Source organism: Dermochelys coriacea, chromosome 1, assembly GCF_009764565.3.
Source record: "Dermochelys coriacea isolate rDerCor1 chromosome 1, rDerCor1.pri.v4, whole genome shotgun sequence".
NCBI lineage: Eukaryota > Metazoa > Chordata > Testudines > Dermochelyidae > Dermochelys > Dermochelys coriacea.
In genome coordinates this window covers 53,466,917-53,490,132 of record NC_050068.2, presented here as the reverse complement: position 1 = coordinate 53,490,132, position 23,216 = coordinate 53,466,917, and the positions used below count along the sequence as shown (strand labels likewise).

Below are 23,216 nucleotides of genomic sequence, written 5' to 3'. Positions count from 1 at the left end.
CAAGTCAGTAGCTTAGTTTTTTTTTACATTAGGTATCCAAGGAGCGTGCACTCAGGGCAGCCCGCTTCCATGGGGTTGCCTCATCACTTAGCCTTTCCCCCGCCCCCGCATTTGGCTCTGCTGTTCCAATTGCCTCCCCCCGCCCACCACTTTATTTATTTATTTTTTTGCCCCGCTGTTTGTTATTGTCATTGGGTTTGTTTTTTTAACTCAGCTACTCAGAGAACAGCAAAAACATTTTTCATACTGGCAGCAAAACAGCTAGGACCAGCCCTGTTAAGTAGTTTGCACAGAACTTGAGCATACAGAGCCTCATCTGAGCCAAATTTTGCTTACTTCACTCACCAGAGCACTCCCAATGAAATCAGTGGGCCTACTCAGGTGAGCAAGGCAAGCAAAATGTGGCTCTAAAAGAGCTAAACATCCAATCCAACTCCTACTGAAGTCAATGGGAGTCTTTCCACTGACTTTAATAGAGCTGGATTGAGCCCTCTACATTTCCCACTGTAACCACCTGCTGACAAAGGGCATGGGACCTCTCTTATTCTTTATGTTTTTCTACACAGCTCTTCATTTAGCTTTGACTGTTTAGCCACATAAAGCAATGACCAAAACCGCCCCACTGATTCAGTTACAGAAAAGATTTTTTTATACTGTAGTGTCAAACTACTATTTAAATCTTCTGGTAAAGCTTACAGTGAGAAGTGTGGCATGTGGAAAATTGTCTGGACACCAAAGAGCTGCAATAAGGCTGGCAATAGATCAGAATCCTATTCAGTAGTCAGCAAGGGAACATCTAACCTGCAATAAAAGGCCCACAGCAGAGCCGCAGCTGACCTGGTCAACTGACTTGGGCCCATGGGGTGCGGGCTGTGGGGCTAAAAATTGCATTGTAGACATTTGGGGCTCAGCTCAAATGCCTACACTGCAATTTTTAGCCCCACAGCCTACACCTCGTGAGCCCAAGTCAACTGTCCTGGGCTCTGAGACTCGGTGCCACAGGTGTTTTATTCCAGTCTAGACACAGCCCAAGTGACTAAAGGTACCACTAGCATAACACAGGATGCCCCAGTTTTTAGTGCCAAAGATAAATGTAATTGAACTTTCCTTCCATGACTGACATGCCCAAATCCCACAAGAGAGTTCACGCAAGGCTACTCCAAATAATTCTTAATGTTATTTTAGTATATTGATTCTTTAAGAACTACCAGATATTTTGATACAAGTTCAAAACTTTTGTTCCTAAATTATTATACCACATACTGGAAACCACATCAGTGTCGTGATTTCAACTTCACTTTTTTTACGTTTAGTGTAAATTAGCTTACATTTTGAAATTTAAAAAAAAAGGAACTTTCTTGACATTGCTGAAACACACTGGTTTGGCATTTTCAAACCTTTTTTTTTTTCCAGTTTTATTTTTAAGAACAGGAAAATCCTCAGAACCAGCCCCTTTCCCACAAAAAGTTTCAGCTTTATCAAGTTAGCATTTTCTGATAAGAAACATTTCATTGAAAAATTCCCGACCACGTCTAATTGAGACATACCACCTGAATCCCTCCAAATAGGGCTTCAGTTCTGTTCTTAAGTGCTCTGAGCACTAGATGACTTGCAGAGGAAGAAGAGGAGGAAACAAACCAAAACCCACTGCCATTAAAAGGGCCAGACAAGAGATGAAAGTCTCAGCAACAAGGTTCCCAAATGTAACATATACTAAGGGCCAGATTCACAGCAGGTGTAAGTGTAAGTCAAGGCACTCCCATTGAGGTGAATGGTGTTAGGTTAATTTATACCAGATCTGGCCTTAAACGTTCCAAAGGTATCTGTCATATCAAAATAGAAAGGATAATTTTATGTGCAAAAAAATGAAGCTATGCACACTCCAATGGCAGTGATAAAAAAGGAGATTTTGAGTTTTCTACTGCCAGCACTGTATGAGGGAACGAGTACAGTAACTCCTCACTTAACATCCTGCTGCTTAACACTCTTTTGAAGTTACATCGCTGCTCCATTAGGGAACATGCTCATTTAAAGTTGTGCAATGCTCCCTTATAACATCGTTTGGCTGCCTGCTCTGTCCACTGCTTGTAAGATTCTGTGGAAGAGCAGCGACTTTACAAGGGAGCATTGCACAAGTTCCTCTTCTCCGCCTACTTCCCCTCCCTCCCAGCGCTTCCCCCACAGCCAAACAGCTGTTTGGCGGCACTTAGGACTTTCTGGGAGGGAGGGGGAAGAGCAGGGATGCGATGTGCTCCAGAGAGGAGGTGTAGTGGGGGTGGGAAGAGGCAGGCCTGGAGCATCCCCCTGGCAAAGTCGGCGCCTGTTCTTCTGGGGGGAAGCTGCCTCTGCTGCTGTGCAAGGTGCTTCCTCGCGTCCTTGCCTGCAGCAGGCTGTGCCTGTGTGGGGTAAGCGACACCTCCCAACCACAGTACAGTACTGTACAGTATATAATGCCTTTTGTCTGCCCCAAAAAAATTTCCTTGGAACCTAACCCCCTGCATTTACATTAAATCTTATGGGAAAATTGGATTTGTTTAACATCGTCTCACTTAAAGTTTTATTTTTCAGGAACATAACTACAACGTTAAGTGAGGAGTTACTGTACAGGATTGGGATCAAACAATGCCTGTATTCCAGTATTAGCTCTAGCATTCTTGGCTGTTCGACTCTGGGCATAAGACAACTTTTCTATCAATGTTTTTCCCCATCTGTTAAATGATTTTTCCTCATTTTACAGAGGTATTTGAGGATTAATTAGTTAATGTCTGTGCAATACTTTGACATTATGGTTCCAGATTCTAGGGTATGTTCTGTCCATTTTGCTCTGCACTTGCAGCAGAATCTGCACATAAAGTCAATGTAACTCATCTGAACTAGTTTCATGTTTCTTGAGACATGCACCAAACTCCAATAGAAAAATGACAATTTGTCATAGATTGAACAAGATAATGAGAATGTGGAACTATATGTCTAAGATAACACAAAATAAATCTGAAGCACACTGGGCATAAAATGAAGGTAGAATACGGTCCTTAGCTGTCAGCCATGTATTTACTTCAGTCATTTCTCATCTAAGAAGCAAGAATGCTCCACATAGAGGATAAGGGGATATGGTGTGGAATTTTCTATGCGAGGAACAGAGTCTCAATGAACTGAAACAAATTTGTGCATTAACTTTCATTCCAAATGGATTAGTGCCATTTTGCACAGTTGAAATGCTAACTCTACACATATACAGAAGGCACCATGTATCAAGTTGATTTGACTTCTTTAACACTGTAAAGTTGCCTTACTTATTAAGAACTATCATAAATCTATTACACTATGTATAAATTACACAAAGACTCTGTCTTAACTAAAAATGTCTGAGCCTTTAATTGGTGTAAGGTTGAATCTCCCTCATCAACCCAATAAATATACTTATCTACTACAGTAGTCTCTGAAAAGTTTGTGACTGTACATCCCATAAACACATACTCCCAACAACATGGGTAAAGTCCAGGAGTTCAGCCATCACCCTGGATTTCCATTTCTTCCTACCACTGCCACTTCTGCCTCCTGTGTTCTTTCCTGCTTTCTGGCAATATTGGTTTCTTTGTTGTTAATATTAACATGTCAAGATATTCCAGGCTGTTAAGCTTCAAAATTCACTACATTTAAATGTTTGCTCATATGAAGAGGATGATATTTCCAACATTGTTTTTTCCTTTTTCAACTTATCACTACGGTGTGCATGATTAAAAGGAAAAAGGGTAAGTGTGGCTCTTGTGCCACCCATACATAATCAAAGCCCAGTTTCAGCACCAGGCTCAGCAAGCATGACCCCTAGCACTGATGTGGACTCATATTAATGTCAACGGGACTTCACACAAACATAGGGGTATGTATCAGCAGATTCCAATACAGGACAGAAAAGAAAATCGGATGACATACAGTTACCACATAATAATATCTGAGATAGTATAGTTATTTCCTGTTCTAAGAATAGTGAAATTTGCAAGAGACCATCCTTACGAAACAACTTGCTGTCTTAAGAGACTGCCCCAAAGAATTCCCAAACATAGTAAGCAAAACTCCGCTCCACCTTTAGTAGAATATCACTTTTGAAAGTGTTTAGTTCAATACAGCTTTTGACTTTCCTAAAATAATATTTCTGGAGTAATTTGAACAAACATTCATTCTTTGATCAAAGTCATATTCTGACTGATTTCACTGTTTGCACTGTGAGGCAACTCAACCAGAGTTAAGGGTTCCCATAGGAAGAGTGAATTACTTTATTTTACACCTTTAGGTAATGTACAATAGACATCACAACCTTGTTTACTACTGCAAGATTTCAAAAAGCAATGCTAATTCAGGAGACAGAAATCAAGACAGGAGAAAACTGAAGCATGTCATTACAGAAGTAGCTGGCTTTGCACCAAGAACATAGAAACAAATGTCTCTGCACCACTGACATTCTGCCAAAAATCTACATGACCCGCGCAAGAGATGCTTTGATGTTTTTTTTGAGGAAGAGTGAAATTTAGAAAAGCAAGTTTCTGCTTTTTTCTCACATGAAATTATAGATCTTGAAGAGTCTGCTACTATAATTTAGTTATTATTCCAAACAAAGAAAACTATTAGTTTCTCAGTCCCAAATTTCATCCCTTCCAAATTCTTTAGCCAACTATTTCTCATAAAATATGTTTAAATACAATTCAACTCAATGTTTTCCACCGTTTAAATAAAGACTACAACATTAATGTTAGTGTTACCTTACCACCTAGGTAAGGCATGTGCAACATGATAATGTATCTGGTAGAGCCCTGTTGAAAATACCCAAAGGGTTAGAAAATCAACAATCAGCTTTGAAGTAGAATGATTCCTTGTATTATTATGAAAAAAACTCATACTATTACAGGTTACAATTGGACACAATAAATACAGTTGTCCCTCTGCCAAGTGGAAGCAGATGTCCCAGACTTTGCAAGCTGGCTTCCCAGTAAAAGAAAAATCAGGGAAACAGAGTCTGGGTGCACGCTATGTGTACCTTGTTTTAGCTACACCTATACACCAACAGTAATGGCCAAACACTAGAGAGGCAGATCTTGCCACCAGGAAGCTCTGCCCATCACCAGTTCCCATGTCCTAGGGAGCAAATGTGTCTCAAGAACTGACTCTAATCAGAGACCAAGGCAGAGAACAAACTCTCCAGCTGCTCAAATAGCTCCCTCTACTCAGAGCCTTGCATAACAAAACTAATACCACCAGACTGCTAGTCTTCCTAACACTGGAGCTCACACGTTAAGAAGAAGAACTTGGGAGACTCCATGTAACAACAACATTTGGTGACTCTTGCCATAACAATACTATGGTATTGCATGCAAAATATTTCACATAGTGTTTCATAAACATATCTGTACTTAACCTTTCATTCCCCGGATCTAGGTACTGGTTTAATTAAAATATTTTGGGAAAATAAGCCTGATGCCATAAATAATTAGTTAATCTTTGGGTCAATGGGCCAGTACAGATTAGCAATCACATTTTGAAAAGTGGCCTCCAATTCCAAGAGCCTCATTTGTGCCTCAGGAGACATCATCTCTTAGACAGATCCCTGACATACAGGAGAGGGTACATTCTGTGCCATCCAGAAGGATGGCATAGAGCGCCCCACCCCCAGTGCATTGCCCCACTCCACAGGCCAGCGAGGATGGGCTCAGGGCTATTGCCAACCTCCTTTGGGGGTAATTTGCTAACTACGGAGAGGGTGAGCTGAGCAGTTTCTGCTCACAGAGACTGCTATTGCAATTGGTTTTTAGATGGACAGTGCTTCGTGTGTGTGTGTGTAGGGGACACAAGGGCTGATCACAATCGGGCTCAAAATAGCTTTGTTCTTGAAAAAAGATTTTAGTGTTAAATTAAACTAGTTAAAGCTCACTGTTGCTTACAGATAAAGCAATTTAATTTATTGAAAAATATACTAAAGCATCCTAACTTAATCACCTACCATGCCATAGGGACATCTACACCTAGAAAGATCTCTGGTCATTTCTTAAAATGTAACTCACTGATAAAATGTTAGCTATGTTCATACATATTGTTTCCAAAATCTTGTATCAATATTTGTTATGTACTGTTAAGCTGTTTTCGCTGAAGAGCAACTGTTAGATATATTTTAAATAGAAACATTTTCCACCTCCAAATTCTCAGTTATTGAAATTTGTTTGTTACTGATCACCCTGAGTAAGGCCCTGCACGTGACCAAACCCCGATGGATTTGAGGGGAAGGATACACAGAACAGGGATGCCACACGACCTGTGTGCTGAGAAGATTGGATCCATGATGGCTCCTAATATTCTTCTTAGCATATGCACAACATGCTTCAGATGGCACGTGACCAGGATTCATCACCAAATTTGGTCCGCTGGTTGAATCATTAGCTTCCCTGGCTTGGGCCGGGTACTAATGGAGAGTGCAGAGAGAGATATTGGGCCCCGTGGTCAGGAACCCCTGCATGGGGATTCTGAAGGGCAGCATTCACTACTGCAGCTCATAAACTGGTGCAGTAGTTGCAGAGAGATTATGCTACAACTATGTGTCTGGGTTGGGGATACGCAGGAAAACTGCATAAAGCCCCATAACTTGAGCTTTATGTGGGATTTGAGGATTTCACCCTTTTACCATAGTAGTTAAGTATTTTTACATTGAATATAGTTACCATTCCTTCAAAGCAACTTTTTGTAGCCACAATAATAATAGTCCACAATACTGAAAAGCACAGAAGCTAGTGAATTAACAGCTTACACAAGCTTCCTGTAATTAATCTAAACATCTGCACAAGGTAGTTCAACCCACAGAAAGCTGTTCTAGAAGTTGAGTACTTACCACCATCTTCAACGGTAAAATGGAAAAGGTCACTAGTGGCATTATCACCTTCTCTTAAAACATAGCATATCTTCATGTCATCAATATCAGCTGGAAAATGTCAAGACAAACACATTTTAACTTACATGTAAACAGAAACAGTTTGAATAGGAACACTTAATTATCATTAATTTGTTCATCAGAGGTCTGACTTCACTTTTAGGTTATGTCTAATCTGCAATGTTAGTATAGAGTTAGCAGAACTTGAGTTGGAGACACTGAGTTTGTTAACCTAGGGCTTGAGTGTCCACCCTGGCTAGGAATTGTTGAACCTTGTCCCAACCTGGGGCTCCACAGTCTACAATGCATTATCTAGACTCAAGTTCAACCACCCACATCCCAGATTTCCTAGTGCCCTCCCAAAATGTGGCCAATTCTTGCCCTTTACTTGTGGGGCTGTGTGGGAAAACTTGACCGTCCACCAAACTTGACTGTCCAGAGGACAAAGAAAATTGGCCCAGGGGATTGTGGGATACTTTTGGCAAATTGCCAGAACACAAGTCCAGTGGACTTGAACCTGTGTCTACACTGCAAAGCAATATGGCTTGAACAATAGGTCCTGGCTTGACTCAGGCTTGGATCCTCCATCCCCGTGGGGTCCTGGGACAGCATGCTTTATGTGTACATGGAAGGGGGGGGTTAGGTTTGAGTCTGAGTTCAAACAGAAGCCTAGGCTTACACTGCAGTGTAGACATACCCTTAAGAGTCAGACGATTTCAGTATTAATGGATTATTGCATGTTTTAAAAAACAAAGTTAACTGTTTTTTCCTATTTATATATGTTTGATAAACAGAACCCAGAGTAAATGTGCATACATGCATGTTATGAGTGCTGGTGAGAAGGTATGGTCAATGGTGAGGGTTCTACATGGCGGGGGGGGTGTTATTTTGTTTTGGTGTAGCACTTTGCTCAGCTGAAATCATCACTAAGGGCCTGATTCTGCTACTATTACTGATGCTGACTAGTACCTCACTCTGTAAGTAGTCTAGAATATTGTTCTACTCAACACAGATGAAGGTTGCAGAACTGGTCCTGAGTGCCTTGCCACTCATTCTGAAACATATGCTAACTTACAGAATTAGCATCCCCTACAGTTACATGTGGTGTGTCGAGCATGATCATTCAGACCACTGTATAACATTGGTTTTCTGGATCAACAAGCTGTCCAGCAACAATTTGGACAATAAAAAAGGAGAAAAGGGATCAATCTTGCTGATGGTACAACTAGGGAAAATCATGACACTCAAAGGAAACCTATTGCCATTGCTTACCAACACTAATGAATGCTGTTGCAAGGAGATGCAATATATAAACTAAAGAGAATGAAGGAGCCAAGATAGATTATTGTGACTTAAAAGCGTACAACATAGGAATGCCAATAACAACAAAGTTACTGACGCTAGAACTCACATTACTTGCCTACCTCTTTCAAATCTATCCTCTGAATTTACTCTTAGAACAAGCTTTTATTAAATTATAAAAACTTAAAAATAAAACAAGGAATTATTCTATGCCATATTTTAATTGTTTTATTTCATGTCTTTCCTTATTTGTGGTAGAACTTGCTTTTTTCATTTTAATTATTGCACTGAATTCGAACATGCCTGTATGCAATGTGTTTGATGTCAAACCAGACCCATGCAGCCAAATTCTGCCCTTACTTATACACCAAACTGAAGTGAAACCAACTAAGTTCTTTGAATCCCAGTACAGTGCCCTTGTAACTAGACCATCCTTCCTACAGACCATCTACTCTACAGAATATGGCTTACAATCTTTATAACTGAGCCATCATAAACAGAGGTGCTCAAACACTAGTGATGCACTGAAAAACCTAGACAAATTCAGTTAAATTAAGTAAGAGAGAACTCAACTTATTTAGTTTAATAGATATTGGAGCATCAGTTGCAGCAAAATAAATAGAGAAAAAAAAAGCAAAAGGCAAAACAGTTATGTTAATATGGGTTTTCTAGTTTTTTTATGGGGTGACATTAATTTTTTAGTAAATACAAACTTGTCCTTGTCACTTACTTTGAAAGAGAAATCTTTTGTTTCTCCCAATCATACAGGGCATCATATCATGAACAATTTTAGACAAAACTTTAGAAAGTAATAGCATTTAAGTGGAACTCAAGAATCGTACAGATTCTCCCCACAAGTCAGGACGTGTATTAGTTGGTAAAAACATGTCAAAAGCATTTTTGTTAGACATTGTGTGGCCCTCTGCATAATAGTTCACAAACCAGACATGTATCTTTTATGTTAAATAATTATCTTTAGTACATTTTTTTTTTACTTTCTTTTATCATAGAATATCAGAGTTGGAAGGGACCTCCTGAGGTCCAACAAAAAACTCCTAGAGGAATAAAGAGGTTGCAAGTGAATATCCTCATGTCAATGTGGCAAAAAATTAAAACTCTGATCCGGCAAACAAACACTTACACAAGTGCTTACTTTACACACACAGGTAGTCCTATTAAAGTCAATGGAAATAACATGCATAAAGCCAAGCACCCACGTAAAGGTCTGCAGGATCAGCTCCTAAAACGATAACATCTATCTAAAAATTATATTTAGATAAAGCATCCTACATGGATGTCTTTCTTTCTGTTTGGTAAATGCATATTGGAATTATTTGAGCTAACTTACATTATCCTTCCATAGCTCATTTGGTTACATTAGCACTTCCTTAGTTGCAAGTAGTAAACTCTTGCTGAACAGTTTCTGGAATTGTGGCCTAATCTGCAATCCTATAGCTTTCTCTTTGGCAAGGGCAAATCTTTTAGCCATACAAGATTGATTTCCCAGTTAAAATTAAGCCAAACTCATTTGATTGTCATGAGTTTTTTCCCCCCCAATAATGTACTTTTATTTTTATTTTTTTTTAGAGAGAGAGAGAATGCCTTCTAAAGTACTTGCCCGAACAAGGAAAGGTGTGGAGCAACACCACCCCAAAGGGGGTTTAGAGAGGAATTTTGATGAAAAATTCTGATTGCAGCACATTCATTAATCCCATGCACAGTACCAGATCTGTTGGCAGGTGTATTAGAGTTAAAGATCAGGCAACGGATCAGCCCTCGTCACTGGCCCCTTTGGGATATCATGTGCCCCAGAGGATTGTGCCCTATTTTTGTACACAGTTGTCAGATGGCCTTCTTTTGCTTTCACTTCTTGGCACACCCATAGAGCTACAGGTCATGCTCTTGCCTCTAATAATCAAAGCTAACCAAACTGGATTGAGTAGGCCCTAAAATAACACTTAGCACTTATATAGCATTATGCATGTTCAGAACACTTGAAAACAGTAGCTAATTAAAAGCTACATACATTTTATTTTCCTTAATGGAAAAGACTTGGCAGTTTGTTAATAGAGTTCCCCTGTTCATAGTCAATTATCTAATCTTAATGACTATCTTCTATGAACAAATTCCAGCCCTAACTTGCAAAGACGAGTGCTGTGCGATTATGCATAAGCAATTTTCTTAGTAAATATTTCTGTCCGCAGTAGAGCTGAGAGAGAGTTTGAAATTAGTGGCTGGGGAGGGATTTTTGTTTTCATACATTCTCCACCTTTAAAATCCTTGAAAGCCTAAGGCAAGTTATGTAAAAGTAAACGGAGAAAATAAATAAACAAAGCAAGCAACAGACAGTAATGCTTTGAAGTTGAATCAACTTGAGTAATAGAAAATAGTTTTATTATACCTTTTCAAACGTTGTGTAGTAGTTGGGCTTGTTTTGGGAACATTTGATCCTTCTATCTTGCTATCCTTTTTTCTTCTTCTACATTAATATTTTTATGCGTATGGAGGAAGCGAGAGCAAGAAGCAATCCTGTATGCTTGCAAAATCTTGGAACTTGTTAACTTGGTGCTCAACTCTACTAACTTGAAGTTTACCCATGTGTCTAATTATTATTTGTATTATTTTAGTGCCTAGGGGCCCCAGATATGGACCAGGACCCCACTGTACCCCAATGAAGTCCACTGACTACTCACATGAGCAAGATGCTACCTAATGTAAATCTAACAAAAATATCTAACATCCTTTAGTAACCCAAACCAACCCATATTCTGTACCTGAGCAAAGGAAGACACAGCACAGGGAGAAAACCTGAACCGGATCATCAACTGTCAATGCAAACTCCTATAGTGTGCGCGATGTGTCCAATTACTACTCTGGAGTTTTCAGTTGGAGTCTGTGATTTATCTGAAATATTTGGGTAATTTTCTTTCCAGCATTCGGTAAAATATTAGCAGCTACGGAAAAAAGTAGCCTTCCCAAATAGTAAACAAAAAGTTACTGTGTGGCTAACATTTTTCCCCACTAGGGCAGTTGCTGCTAAAGCACAGTGGATCTCAAATCAGAGGAGTTCTCTCTTTCTATGAGATCAGTCTGTTCATTAATACAGTTATGGAGGCACCATCTTAGGAATGAGAAAACGACGTGGGCAGAAGTGTCTTCCCCCATGCTTGGTTCACCATTCTGTAACTAAAGTTCTAAGCAATAAAACGGCCTTTTTTGGGGCGGGGGTAAGGAAGAGGGGTTAGGACCAGAGCCTTCAAACTGCTGCATACCTCCTGCAAGAGGCTGAGCTTTATCAGCAACCAGAGACATTCATGAATGTTGAGGGCATTCAGCTCCTCACAGGAGGGTCTCTGTATGTTGCAGGACGGGGCTCTTAAAAAGGGAAAAGATAAAAAAAAGAAATAGATGGCAGTAGGAGACTCAGGGAGTCAGTAACAGGAAACTCCCACTGTCAAAACTGACTCGATGGTCTAAAAAAAAGGGGGAGGGGAGAACTGTACTCACAGTGGGCCCCTAAGATGGGAGAGGTCCAACAGGAAGAAAGAAAGGCTGTTGCCTTGCATGTTGTGTAATCATTTATACCAGTGCTGCATGGGAGTGAACAGGTGTAAAAGGCTACCCATTCTGGATCTGGTAATGTTTTATACACTTCGTGCCGGTGTCATGGCTACACAAGGTGCAGGGCATCAGCAAATTGGGCCCAGAATTCTGTCCAGGCCCCCACTCTACAGGACTGAGTAAGCTTCTCTCACTACCTGCTGAAACTTAAACTTTTTAAGTCTAGCCAAGAAGCTGAAGCTCCCCAGCACTGATAAGCCTCTCCACACACCCAGTAGGAGAAATGGTGAAGAGGGCATCTGGGGCAAAAGGCAGCATCAATGATCTTTCATCCACATCTTCCACCTCCAGGTTTGCCTTACTAATACTCCTGCAGCTTCCTATAAGGGGGGCCTTTTTCCCTTTCCCTCTTCTGAGCAGGGCTGATGTCATCCTTCTTCACTTGAGAGGCTACACTTGCCCTTGACTAGGGCCTTCCAATTTTGCAAGACTGCTGCCCCTAACCAGGAGTTTCTCTCATGCCTTTCACAATGCCTAGAGTTTCCTCCAATGCCCTTCTGTGAGACTGCTTCTTCCCAAAACTGCTACCTTCCCCAACCCATACCTCTTGCTCCCATGTTTTCCTTCTTCACTTGAAGGCACCTGCCAGGTTTGCCTCCCTCCTCTGGAAGTACATGCTTCTCTGTCCTATGACTGCTCTACATGCCTACATGACCTAGTCTGTGCTAGGCTTTTTTTTTTTTTTTTTTTTCCCCTACCACCAGTGGTAGACTACTGCAGACAAGGTGCTGGAGGCCACTGGCATTTTAATAAATATACTGTATAAGCCTGCTCTGAAGAGAGACACACACAGTGCACTTAAAAACACTGGTGCCTGATTGAAGCCTTAACTACGTTAGCACTAGTAGCTTCAGCACTGCTATTAGAGACAGCAGTTGAAGCAACAGTGGAACATTTTTGGCAGAAAAGCCCAGGTGCAGACACATCGTAGTATCGTTGTGTTGCAGGGAAGTGTGGAGGGTAATAAGTCCTGCACTCCCCCAATAGCTGCCAATGTCTGCATTAGGATTAGGTAATTCATCATTTATACGGCACCAGCGTTGTACACCCTACTGAGTACAGCATGCAGAATTTCACTGCTTAGCCTCTTACACATCCTCTCTCTTCCTCTAACACGCTCCATCCTTCTGCTATGCAGGATGTAGCAGCCAGAGGGCTGTATATCTGTTAAACAAGGTAGGTGGGCAGACCAAGTGGCAGGCAGTAACAAGCTGTCAGTATTCTCACAAATGAACCTCCTTGCTTATCTGGAATGCTGTACTGTGGTTTGCTCCTAGGAATACACATGACCCAGTCTATTTCAATTGTAAGACAAGGCCCTTAAAAAGGAATATTTCCACTCAGGAGTGCATACTCCCTACTCCTCTGTACTTCTCCCTGATACTCACCACTTCAAAAAGTCCTAACACAACCTCATTGGGAATGTTTCTTTATACATCAGCTGTGTTGGTTCCCACAGTTTAGGCAGCTTGAATTTCCTGCCATATTGCAATGATTTAGGGCTCCTTTAAAATAAATAAATAAATAACTTTAAAAAAAAAAAAGAGTTTGCCCCATTTTAGTCACATGGGTAAGTTATCACTGCAGCTCTTGGGATACCTTTGGCATTCAGTCAAAATATGTAAGGTTTGTGGAGTCTGTTTGTTGGATTTGCAACTCAAGCAAACAAACTCACTATACCTGAGGCTCTACGAAGCACCATTTCACTTTTACTCAGCCAGCTATTAACATAATATTGAAAGCTCCCCAGTGGATAAATAATACACCCTTTTTGACTGAAGGTGATTATTCCACAGCCTTGTTTTAAGGCTTTATTTCAGTGCATGGAAACCACATATGTTCTATCCTAACTATGCCACCTAGTACAGTTTACTAAACTAAGCAGCATTAACATAATTTAAAATATTTACATTACCTCTTATTTTACCACAGAGACGGAGTGATTTAAAGTTTGTGCAATTAAGGCAATAAGGTAGTAGTGAGATATTTGCTCCCTGGGCCTAGAGATAATTTTAAACTATGTAAAGTGCGCCCAGGCAGTACATGACTAGTGCCTTAAATAGACTAGGATAGTTACTAATGGAGCAGTCAGCTATTATTTTCTAAGGAAAACTTTGGGGGGGGGGGAGGGAAAAGAGTTATGAGTTTCTAATGTTTTATGGACCAATCCTGTAATCTGTACTCATGTTGAGTAGCTAGACTAAGACCTTGAGTAATCGATACTCAACACGAACACAGGATACAGATTTATTTAAATTGTAAAATCTTCAGGACAAGCACGGTCTTATTCTGTTTTTGTCTGCAGTGTTACTGTAGCCAGGCTGGCCCCACAGTATTAGAGAGACAAGGTAGATGAGGCAATATCTTTTACTGAGCCAAAGTCTGTTAGTAAAAGAGACAAGCTTTTGAGCTACACTGAGCTCTTCAGCCATGTAGCTTGAAAGCCTGTCTCTTTCACTAACAGAAGTTGGGCCAAGAAGAGATATTTCCTCACCTACCTTGCCTCTCTAATATTGTGGGATATTACCTCACCCACTCGGTCTCTCTCATTCTCTTTGTATAGTACCAAGCAAAACTGGTAGCCGTTCTCTGTTGGAACCGGGACACTACCACAAATATACATTAAAAAAAAAAAACAAAAAAACAAAAAAACCAAGAATCAGGCCCTTAATGATGTGAACAGGCTCTTTCTCGCATCAACTATTAATTGATTTAACTATTAAACTATGAATTAAGTATGCTTCATTCCTGCATGCATGTTTCCAGTGCTCTAAGAGTACCAGACACAGAAATACCTTGTGTGAACTGAGTGATACTATGGTTGCCTTTTCCCAGGTGGATCAGGAAGCCATGGCGAGGAGCCTCTGTGATCCTGATCTTGAGGGTCACGTGCAAGCTGTCCCTGTCTTCCACTTTGAACACTTTGTTGGTAATCATAAAACCCAAGTGGCCAGTGGTCAAAACACGGAGAGAAGGGGCACCCTTATTTACTGCAATTTGGGGTACACTATTGTCCACGGCCATTATCCGAATGTTCATTGTTTGGGGTTTCTTTGTTTCAAACACAGTGTCAGGGAAGACATAGAAATCAGTATGGGTCCCATCTGTAACAGTGAAAGAGAAGCTGTCTTCAGCTGACTCTGTGCCATAATGTTTGTAGCTTATAAGATTTTCATTCAGATCTTGTTTGGTAAAGGATGCAACTGGCTTGGTGTTATTGAACATGAGCTGACCATGAACTGGCATTTGGGTGATAATAAATTTAAGCAACATATCAGGAGTGTCTCTGTCTTCCACTGTCAGTTCAAAGGGGGTTATCAGTTTATTTTCACTTTCGCTCACCACCAGGTTATGGATTGTGACTACGGGCTTTTTATTATCCACATCACTAATGGAAATTCGGAAAGTGCGAAATACTGGGTTATAACCATCAGTCACTTCAAACTCAAAGCTGTCCATTTTCACCTCATCTTCTGAGGTGTGAATATAGTAGATTTTATTGCCTGCTAACTGGAGCTGAGTGAAGGTGGTGATAGGCATCCCAAACTGATCCGTGCATTCGAGATGGCCACGAACAGGTGCCCGGGTAATACTGAAAACCAAGTTCTCATCCGGGCTATTCAAGTCACTGGTGCTCAGTAAATCAGTGGTAAGTGTAACTTTCCCCCCTTCCTTCAAGGACACCCCTTTGCTGACCACGTCTGGGAAGACAATATCAATGCTACCTATGGTCACATAAAAATATCGGTCAATGAGAGGATTTATCCCATCTGTAACATCAAATTTGATAAGATCCCGAATACCTTCTTGGCCAAAATGCATGTACTGAATTAAATTTCTGTCCACTTCATCTTGGGTAAAGTTCATTCCAAGAGTGATATTCTCAACCCCACCTGAAAGTTTTATTCTTTGTAAGAGGCCTTGTCCTGGCCCATACCTTATAACGTAAGTCAAGTTTTTGTCTTCAGAATCTAGATCAGTAGCCTTCAGTATCCTGTTGTGGATGATTTTAGTCTCCCCTATTTCAATTTCCAGCCCATCATTGACGGTCATTCTGGGTGTCTCATCATCCACAGGAATAACCATGATGAGCACAGTTTTCTCTACAGCATGTTTACCATCTGTGAGTTTCACCTCAAAGCTGTCTTCCTTTGTTTCAGAGTCATCATGTTCATAGATAATGCTGGAGCTCTCAGTTATCTGATCCAGGGTGAAGCTCTCCACTAAGACAGTCCCATTGATCAGCTGATTCACAATGTGGCCATGCTTGGGAAACTTAGTGATAGTGAAGGTCAGTTCATCAGCAGGGATGTCCCCATCTGCTGCATTGAGGATGGGAGTATCAATAACCAGGCTCATGCCTTCCATCACTACAAACTCTCGCATAAAGATTTCAGGCTCTTCGTCATTGGTTGGGATAATGACAATGGGGAAGAAATGCCTTTCGGAAAAGTTAATGCCATCAGAGCAGCGGAAAGTGAACCTGTCTTCAACAGGCTCCACACCATTATGGATGCTTTGAACGTAAAAAATGTGCCCTTGCCTGAGGTCTTTCAAAGTAAAGGCACTTATAGCTGTACCTGCTCTGGACTTTTCAGATCCTAGGGCTGGAGAGATGTTCTCTACATAACCAGAGGTGGGCTGAGCAACTATGGTGCACAGAATATCGTCACTAGGTGTATCCACATCTTCAGCCCTTAAGTGGGCATGTGTAATGACCCTTTTGTCACCCTCCACTACCATTAAGTGTTCCCCCACAAAAACCTCAGGGGCTTGACTGTCAACAGGAAGGATGGTCACCAGCACTGAAACTCCCTGAACAACATTGCCCCCAATGCTCCACTCTTCAGACATGTCAGACAGAGTGAGGTTAAAAGTATCTTCTTTGGGCAGCAGCCCTATTTCACCCCTCGTGTGAGCATATACCACAGCCCCATCCAGCACGTCTCTCTGGGAAAACCTTTCTGCAGGCACCCCCTGGACCAGGATGTCCCCATGTTGAGGAGGGTCCTCCACAATGAAAGTCAGCATCAGATCATCGGTATCCTCATCCGTGCCCTGGATGACGTTAGTGGTGATCTCAGCCGCACCATTCTCCAGCACATCCAAGTAGGAGCCAAGTGTCCCTGGGGGCAGCCGTAAGGTGGGCACCTCATCATCCACAGGGTGCACAGTCACCTTCAACGTGATGGGCACCACATGGACCCCATCGGTCACATCCAGACTGCAGGCATCATTGTGAGACTCAGCACCACTGTGCACATAGACCACCCTGCCATGTTTAATATCCTCTAAACCAAAGGCTGCTCCCATGGCTAGGCTATGCCCAGAGAGCTGCAATTGTCCATGCTGGGGAGCCTGGGTCAGGGTGAACTCGAGGTGAGTGGGCTCGGTGTCGGTGTCACTAGCATCCAGCTCAGCCAGGCCCAGCACATGCCTTCCCCCCTCATGCACAGTAAAGCCGCTGTTGGTGATCTCAGGGGGCTGATTGTCTATGGGCTGCAGGTAGATGGTGAAGGTGCCTTGGGCAGCATTACCAGCTGCATCCTCCACCTGGTACTGGAACTGAGCCAGGCGGGGAGCCACCCCCAGCTCCTGCTGTGGGGGCCGGTAGGAGATCTTGTGGTGGTTGATCTGGGCCTGGGTGAAATGCATCACCTCCACTGAGTGGTCATCAGTCAGCACCAGGGATCCCAGGCGGGTGCCCCTGGCCCCCCCGGGGTGGTTGGAGTCTGTGTCAGTGGGGGGCTGGGTGACGGTGTAGTGGATCTCCCGGTCCCCAGAGTCCTGATCTGTGTAGCGCAGGTGCTTCCTCCGCAGTGGGGTTACCTGTTGCTCAGCCACCACCAGATGCAGGCTGCTGCCACCATGAAGCACTGGGGCCAGGCGGTCCACTGGGTGCACCCGGATCACAAAGCTCTGGGGTCCGGAGCGGTTGGGTGGGTCGTTGTCATCCTGGACCCTAAAGACAAACTGGTCCAGCACCACCCTAGGGCCGGGGTGCCCGAGATGCCGGTAGAAGAGCCGCCCTTCCACAATGTCCTGCTGCAGCCACTCACTCACCAGCCTCTCGTACACTGGGGGGCCCCCAGGCAAGCCCAGCACCCTCCTCCAGGGGGAGCCCCTGTTCTCACCCTCCCAGCCCAGGGGTGGCTGGGCCTGACGGAGCAGCAGCTGCCCTGCAGCGGGCCCGGACTCCAGCACAAAGCACAGCGTAGCGTCGTCCGAGTCGATGTCGGTGGCGCTGAGGGCACGGGCGGGGATGGGGGCCATGTCGCCCTCAGCCAAGGACAGCCCCGTGTTGGCGTTGAGCAGAGGCGGCTGGTCATCGGTTGGCACCAGGGTGATGGGGAAGAGGAACTCGACACGGTGCCGGGCGCCGCCATCCTCCAGCCGCAGCACCAGGTTGTCGCTGAGCGGGGACTCGCTGCCGTCGTGCTGGTAGATGATGCGGCCGGCGGCCAGCTCGGCCACCGTGAAGTCCTTGCGGGCCTGGGACTCCCCCAGCAGGGCCAGGTGCCCGTGCCGCAGGCCCGCCAGCACACTGACCCGCACCTGCTCCAGGTCGTCCTCATCGCTGATGAGCAGGCTGGGGCTGGGGCCCGGGCCGGAGAGCGGCCGCGACTGCCCCTCGTAGAGCACCAGGCCTGTGTTGCGGGTCACCACGGGCGCCAGCGTGTTCATGGGCTTCACCACGATCACGAAGGCGAAGGGCTCGGAGGCAGCGCCCTCGGGGTCCAGCACCTCCAGCTCCAGCTCGAAGAGCCGCTCCCGGGCCGAGTCCTCCGCCGGCGGCTGGTAGGCGACCCGCAGCTCCCGCAAGTCCCGCTGGCTGAAGGAGGCGATGGGCAGGCTGCGGTCGTCGGTGCTGACCACGTGGCCCTGGCCCGGCCCGAAGGGGGAGGTGACGTTGAAGAGCAGCAGGTCGGCGGCGGACTCGGCGTCCTCGGCCGCCAGCATGTCCGGGGTGAGGGCGGTGAGCACGAACTGGTCCACCTCCACCATCAGCATGGCCACGAAGCTGGGCCGGGGCGGCGTGTTCTCGGCGCCCGCCCGGATCCGCACCAGCACCTGGAAATGCTCCCGCTTCAGCAGCGCGCCGGCGCCCGCCGCCGCCCGCAGCTCCACCACCAGGGGCAGCGCGTCGCGGTTCGGGGAGCGGCCGGCCGCCGCGTGCCGGTAGCGCAGCCCCAGGCGCAGGAACTCCTCGCACTCCCACCAGAGCGAGGGCGACGGGGCGCCGGCCGCCGCGGCACGCCAGGGGGCGGCCGGCGGGCCGAGGAGCTCCCCGTAGCGGGGCAGCCCGCCCAGCCCCGGCAGGGCGCCCACCCGGCAGCGCTGGCTGCCCGGCTGGAAGGCGAAGTCCAGGCTGCGGCCGTCCAGCGCGTTGCTGGTGCCCAGCAGGCTCTCCACGGTGAGCGGCAGGTTGCGGGTGACGATCTCCAGCTGGGCGAAGAGCACCTCCACCTCCAGCGCCAGCGGCAGCACCACGGCGCGGCTGGGCGAGTCGTAGCGCAGCTGCAGGCGGACCCGGTCCCGGGACGGGCTGCGGGAGCCCAGGTGCCAGTAGGTCACCTCCCCGGGGCCGAAGTCGCAAGGGAAGCGCGGCGGGGTCAGGCGGCCCGGGCGCAGCCACAGGGGGTCGTCGTCCAAGACGCGCAGGTGGCAGCGGTCCCCCGGCTGCACCTGCAGCACCAGGTCGCTCAGCGGGTCCAGCCAGACGGAGCGGCCGAAGGGGACGCGCAGCCCGCGGTTGGCCAGCACGATGGAGGCGTCTTCCGGGGGTCCCAGCGCCGAGGGGTAGGAGAACGCGGGGCTGCCGGGCGGGGGCGGCTGCTGCGCCCGGACCCCGCCGCCGCCCCTGCCTGCCACCAGCAGCAGCAGCAGCGCGGGCAGCAGAGTCCGTGCGGCGGGGCTGCCCTGCATGGTCCGCGCCTGCCGAGCACAAGCCGAGCGAGTCCCGTCTCAGCCCAGCCCAGCCCCCGGGCCCGAGCTGCCGCACCGCGCTCCGCAGCCCCGGCGAGCAGGCGGCGTTATAAACTCGCCCCCTAGCCCGCTGCGACGCCCCCTCCCTGCTCCCGCCCTTCTCACCCCACGCTGTCCAATAAGCACGCACGGGAGTGCTGTCGGCGGCGGGGATTGGCCAGCAAGGGTTGCCAATCATCCAAGTGGCGAGAGGACAGAACCCCCTCCTTGCAACAGGTTGTTTGGCGGGTAGCCGCGGGAAGAGCGGCGGAGTCCCGTCCCCGTCCCCTCCTCCCCCACTTGGAGAGTTGGCAACAAACGGGAGCTGGCAGGCGGCTTTCCCCGTGCCATTGGCAGCAGGGGAAACAGAGTCCTGCAAGCGCAGGGAGGGTGGAAAATCTCTGGGAAAGGCCGGCAGCCAGATCCTAGGGAGCTAACACACGCTGCCCCCCCCCCCCACCCCCCGAGCATCCCTCTCTGCAAAGGAGAAGTCTCGCCCCGGCCGAGCACTCTCCAGCAAGGAGAGGAATCTCCCTTCTACCTAAATCCTCCAGCACCGCCCGGAGAGAGGGGTGTATGGTAACACCCACTGTTTCATGTTCTCTATGGATATAAATCTCCCCACTGTGTTTTCCACTGAATGCATCCGATGAAGTGAGCTGTAGCTCACGAAAGCTTATGCTCAAATACATTTGTTAGTCTCTAAGGTGCCACAAGTCCTCCTTTTCTTACTGCCTTCAAATTCATCCTTAACAAGGCGTCATTCCCCACTTCCAATGAATGAAACTATTCCAGCCTATTGCAGCTTTTACAAAATACCACCTAGAGCAGAGGAAATAATCCTAGGAATTGCTCAGGGGAACTATGAGTTAATAAATCCAAGAATGGGGGGGCCACTTTCTTTTCTTTTCATGGCTAAGAGAGGGAGACCAGTTGTCTATAATTGGCAAGAAAGACAAATTAATGGAGAGGGAGGGAGGGAGGGAGGACGGTGAAGCTGGAAAACCGGAGGAGGTTAAGGAAAAAAGTGCCCCAAGGCGCTGAGAAAGCAGGCACAGTGCAGAGCTGTCATTTGAGAGATATATGACTCTGTTTTTGTTGCAATAATTAGAGTGCAAACTGTGTTAGAAATCTGCTTGTCAGCATCACATTTCTTTGCACCAGAAAGAAAACTGATAAATATCTGTAGGGTAAAACACCTTAAGTTATATCCAGTTTCACTCTTTAGAGGTGAGTGGTTTGAGCAGTGGAAGAATAAAAGTTTAAAGCTCTTTCTGCCCCTTGGGTTTGTAAGTTTGGGTTTAAAAAATAAATAGAAACTACAAGGAGTAGAAACCTGCAAAGAAATTAATTTCCCTTTGGATTTTTATTAAGGGCACATGGTCTTTCAGTCATCAAGTTTGTCATCTCAACTTCTCTCTCTTATGAAAATGGAAATGCATTCTGTAAAAATAGCCCTGGGATAGACTTATAGGCAATTCAAAACAAAAAGAATGCAGGGAAATAAGTCTTAGAAAACAGATTTTATTTGAAATTAGTTAATGTCTATGCTAAGGGGATCATAATAAAGTGACCTATTGTTTTCTAGATGGAGCATTGAATGTGGAAGACAAGGTGGCAACAGCCCTGGAATACTTAATGAAAACAACTTATTTGTATTAGTGATGTGTACATAGCTGGAATTATTTTAGCAATTTGGTATGATGGATATCACGGATGTGACACCTTTACAGTCCTAGATGGGTCACTCTGTGACCAGAAAATCCATATTTATTTTAGCATAATATGAATACAGCTATTATTAAAAGCATCTCTGTGACTGCTATAATTACTATACTTCAACCCTGCAACATTTTCTTATAGGGATGGAAACACGTAGGGACTATTATAAGAACCTAAGTAGAAAGAGACAGACAACTAATAAGGTTCTATTTTGTTAATTGCAACATTATGCAAATCAGTGTACACTACATTTACATTTTCTTTTAAATTTCTGCTTCCTTGTCTTTAATGAAAGATGAAGAACTGGCACAAATGTCTCCCACATTCAAGAATATCCCTCACATAAAGAAATCTTGCATTAGAGATGACCCTTTATAAAAGGGATGGAGTGAGGGAGATTACCAGTGTACCAGGTGATGGAAGAACCCCATATTTCAGGCTCTGGAGTAAAATTGTCTGGGTTTTATTTTTAAACAGAAATTTTGGGGTTGGGGAGTGGTAGAATCCAATGTAAAGGAATACTCTCCTTCACCAACATATGTTAATTTGTTAAAGGGGTTTTGTCCTTTTAAATTTGACCCCATGTAAGTTTTGTTAAAAAGAAGCTTTCGCCCATTGTTGGTCCAATATGAATGTTCTCATTAATTTCAATAGAAACTGTTAAAAAAAAATTCTCCGACCAATGTTTGCAACTCATATAGTCCAAATTTCTTTAAAAGGACATTGAAGCCAGAATATGAAAATAGATTAGAAACCAATCACAAACAAAGCAAAACTGACTAGGATTTTCACTGTTCATCTTATAAAAAAAAAAGATAAATCAAACAATATAACTAATAAAAAGTGCAGTCATTTCAGAAGTCAGCTTTTGATAATCAAAATCTTAAACGGGTAAGGAAAATTTTAACCTGACAGGTTTCAGAGTAGCAGCTGTGTTAGTCTATATCCGCCAAAAGAAAAGGAGGACTTGTGGCACCTTAGAGACTACGGGCGGGGGGGGGGGCGGACAGCGCCGGGAGTGCGTGCAGGGAGCGTCATTGGCCAGGGAGAGGGGAAAATGACCGGCAGAGGCAGTGGACGGAGGAGATGGGGGGAAGGGGGTTTCGAAACCCGGGCACCCTCATGAACCCACTTTTCCTCCACTATCACGCGCGCGTGCCGCCCGCTCCTTCTCTCCCTGATTTTCTGTCACCCTCCATACTTTCTCCTAATGAGTCTCGCCCTCCTACCCTGACCGCGCCCCGGTCCCGGGCACCGTCGTAACCCGGGAAAGGGGAGGGAACCAGGACCCCACGGGCAGCCGTGTCACCAGAGATAGGCACACGGGGTAGGCCCATCTCCCCTCGGGACCCAGGACCTGGCACCCGGAGCCAACCCACTTCCCCGATCCCAACGCAACGTCCCCCGAAAACTCCACCCCGTCCTGCCGCACGAGCAGGGCACGAGGGGGTGCAATGGGAGAGTGGATGGGGCGACAGGGAATGTCGCTTGAATCTCTTTCAAGATGTATCAGTCTGTTTTAAACAGAGTTTAATATTTGCTGAGATGTTTCACTAAATCAGACTACATACCCTTGAGAGGCCATCCTATCTTCTCACTAGTTCATTTGTATTTTTACCTCATTTTAAGCATTCTAACGCTGCTTATTGATCTCTGATTTGTTGAGAGCGGTAACCCCTTTGGCTGCAGGACAAGA

At 45.3% G+C, this 23,216-nt stretch overlaps 1 protein-coding gene across 1 annotated transcript in view; it reads right to left on the bottom strand.

The window, feature by feature from the left end:
• Positions 1 to 20,083, bottom strand: part of FREM2 (FRAS1 related extracellular matrix 2) — a 212,164-nt gene extending 192,081 nt beyond the window's left edge. Inside the window, exons 1-2 of the mRNA XM_038386548.2 lie at positions 14,629 to 20,083; positions 6,872 to 6,961 (exon numbers count right to left, since the gene is read on the bottom strand). Of these exons, the coding sequence (XP_038242476.1) occupies positions 6,872 to 6,961; positions 14,629 to 19,759 (5,221 nt within the window). The 5' untranslated portion in view covers positions 19,760 to 20,083. The remainder of the gene's footprint in view (positions 1 to 6,871; positions 6,962 to 14,628) is intronic.
• Between the last annotated feature and the right edge of the window lie 3,133 nt (positions 20,084 to 23,216).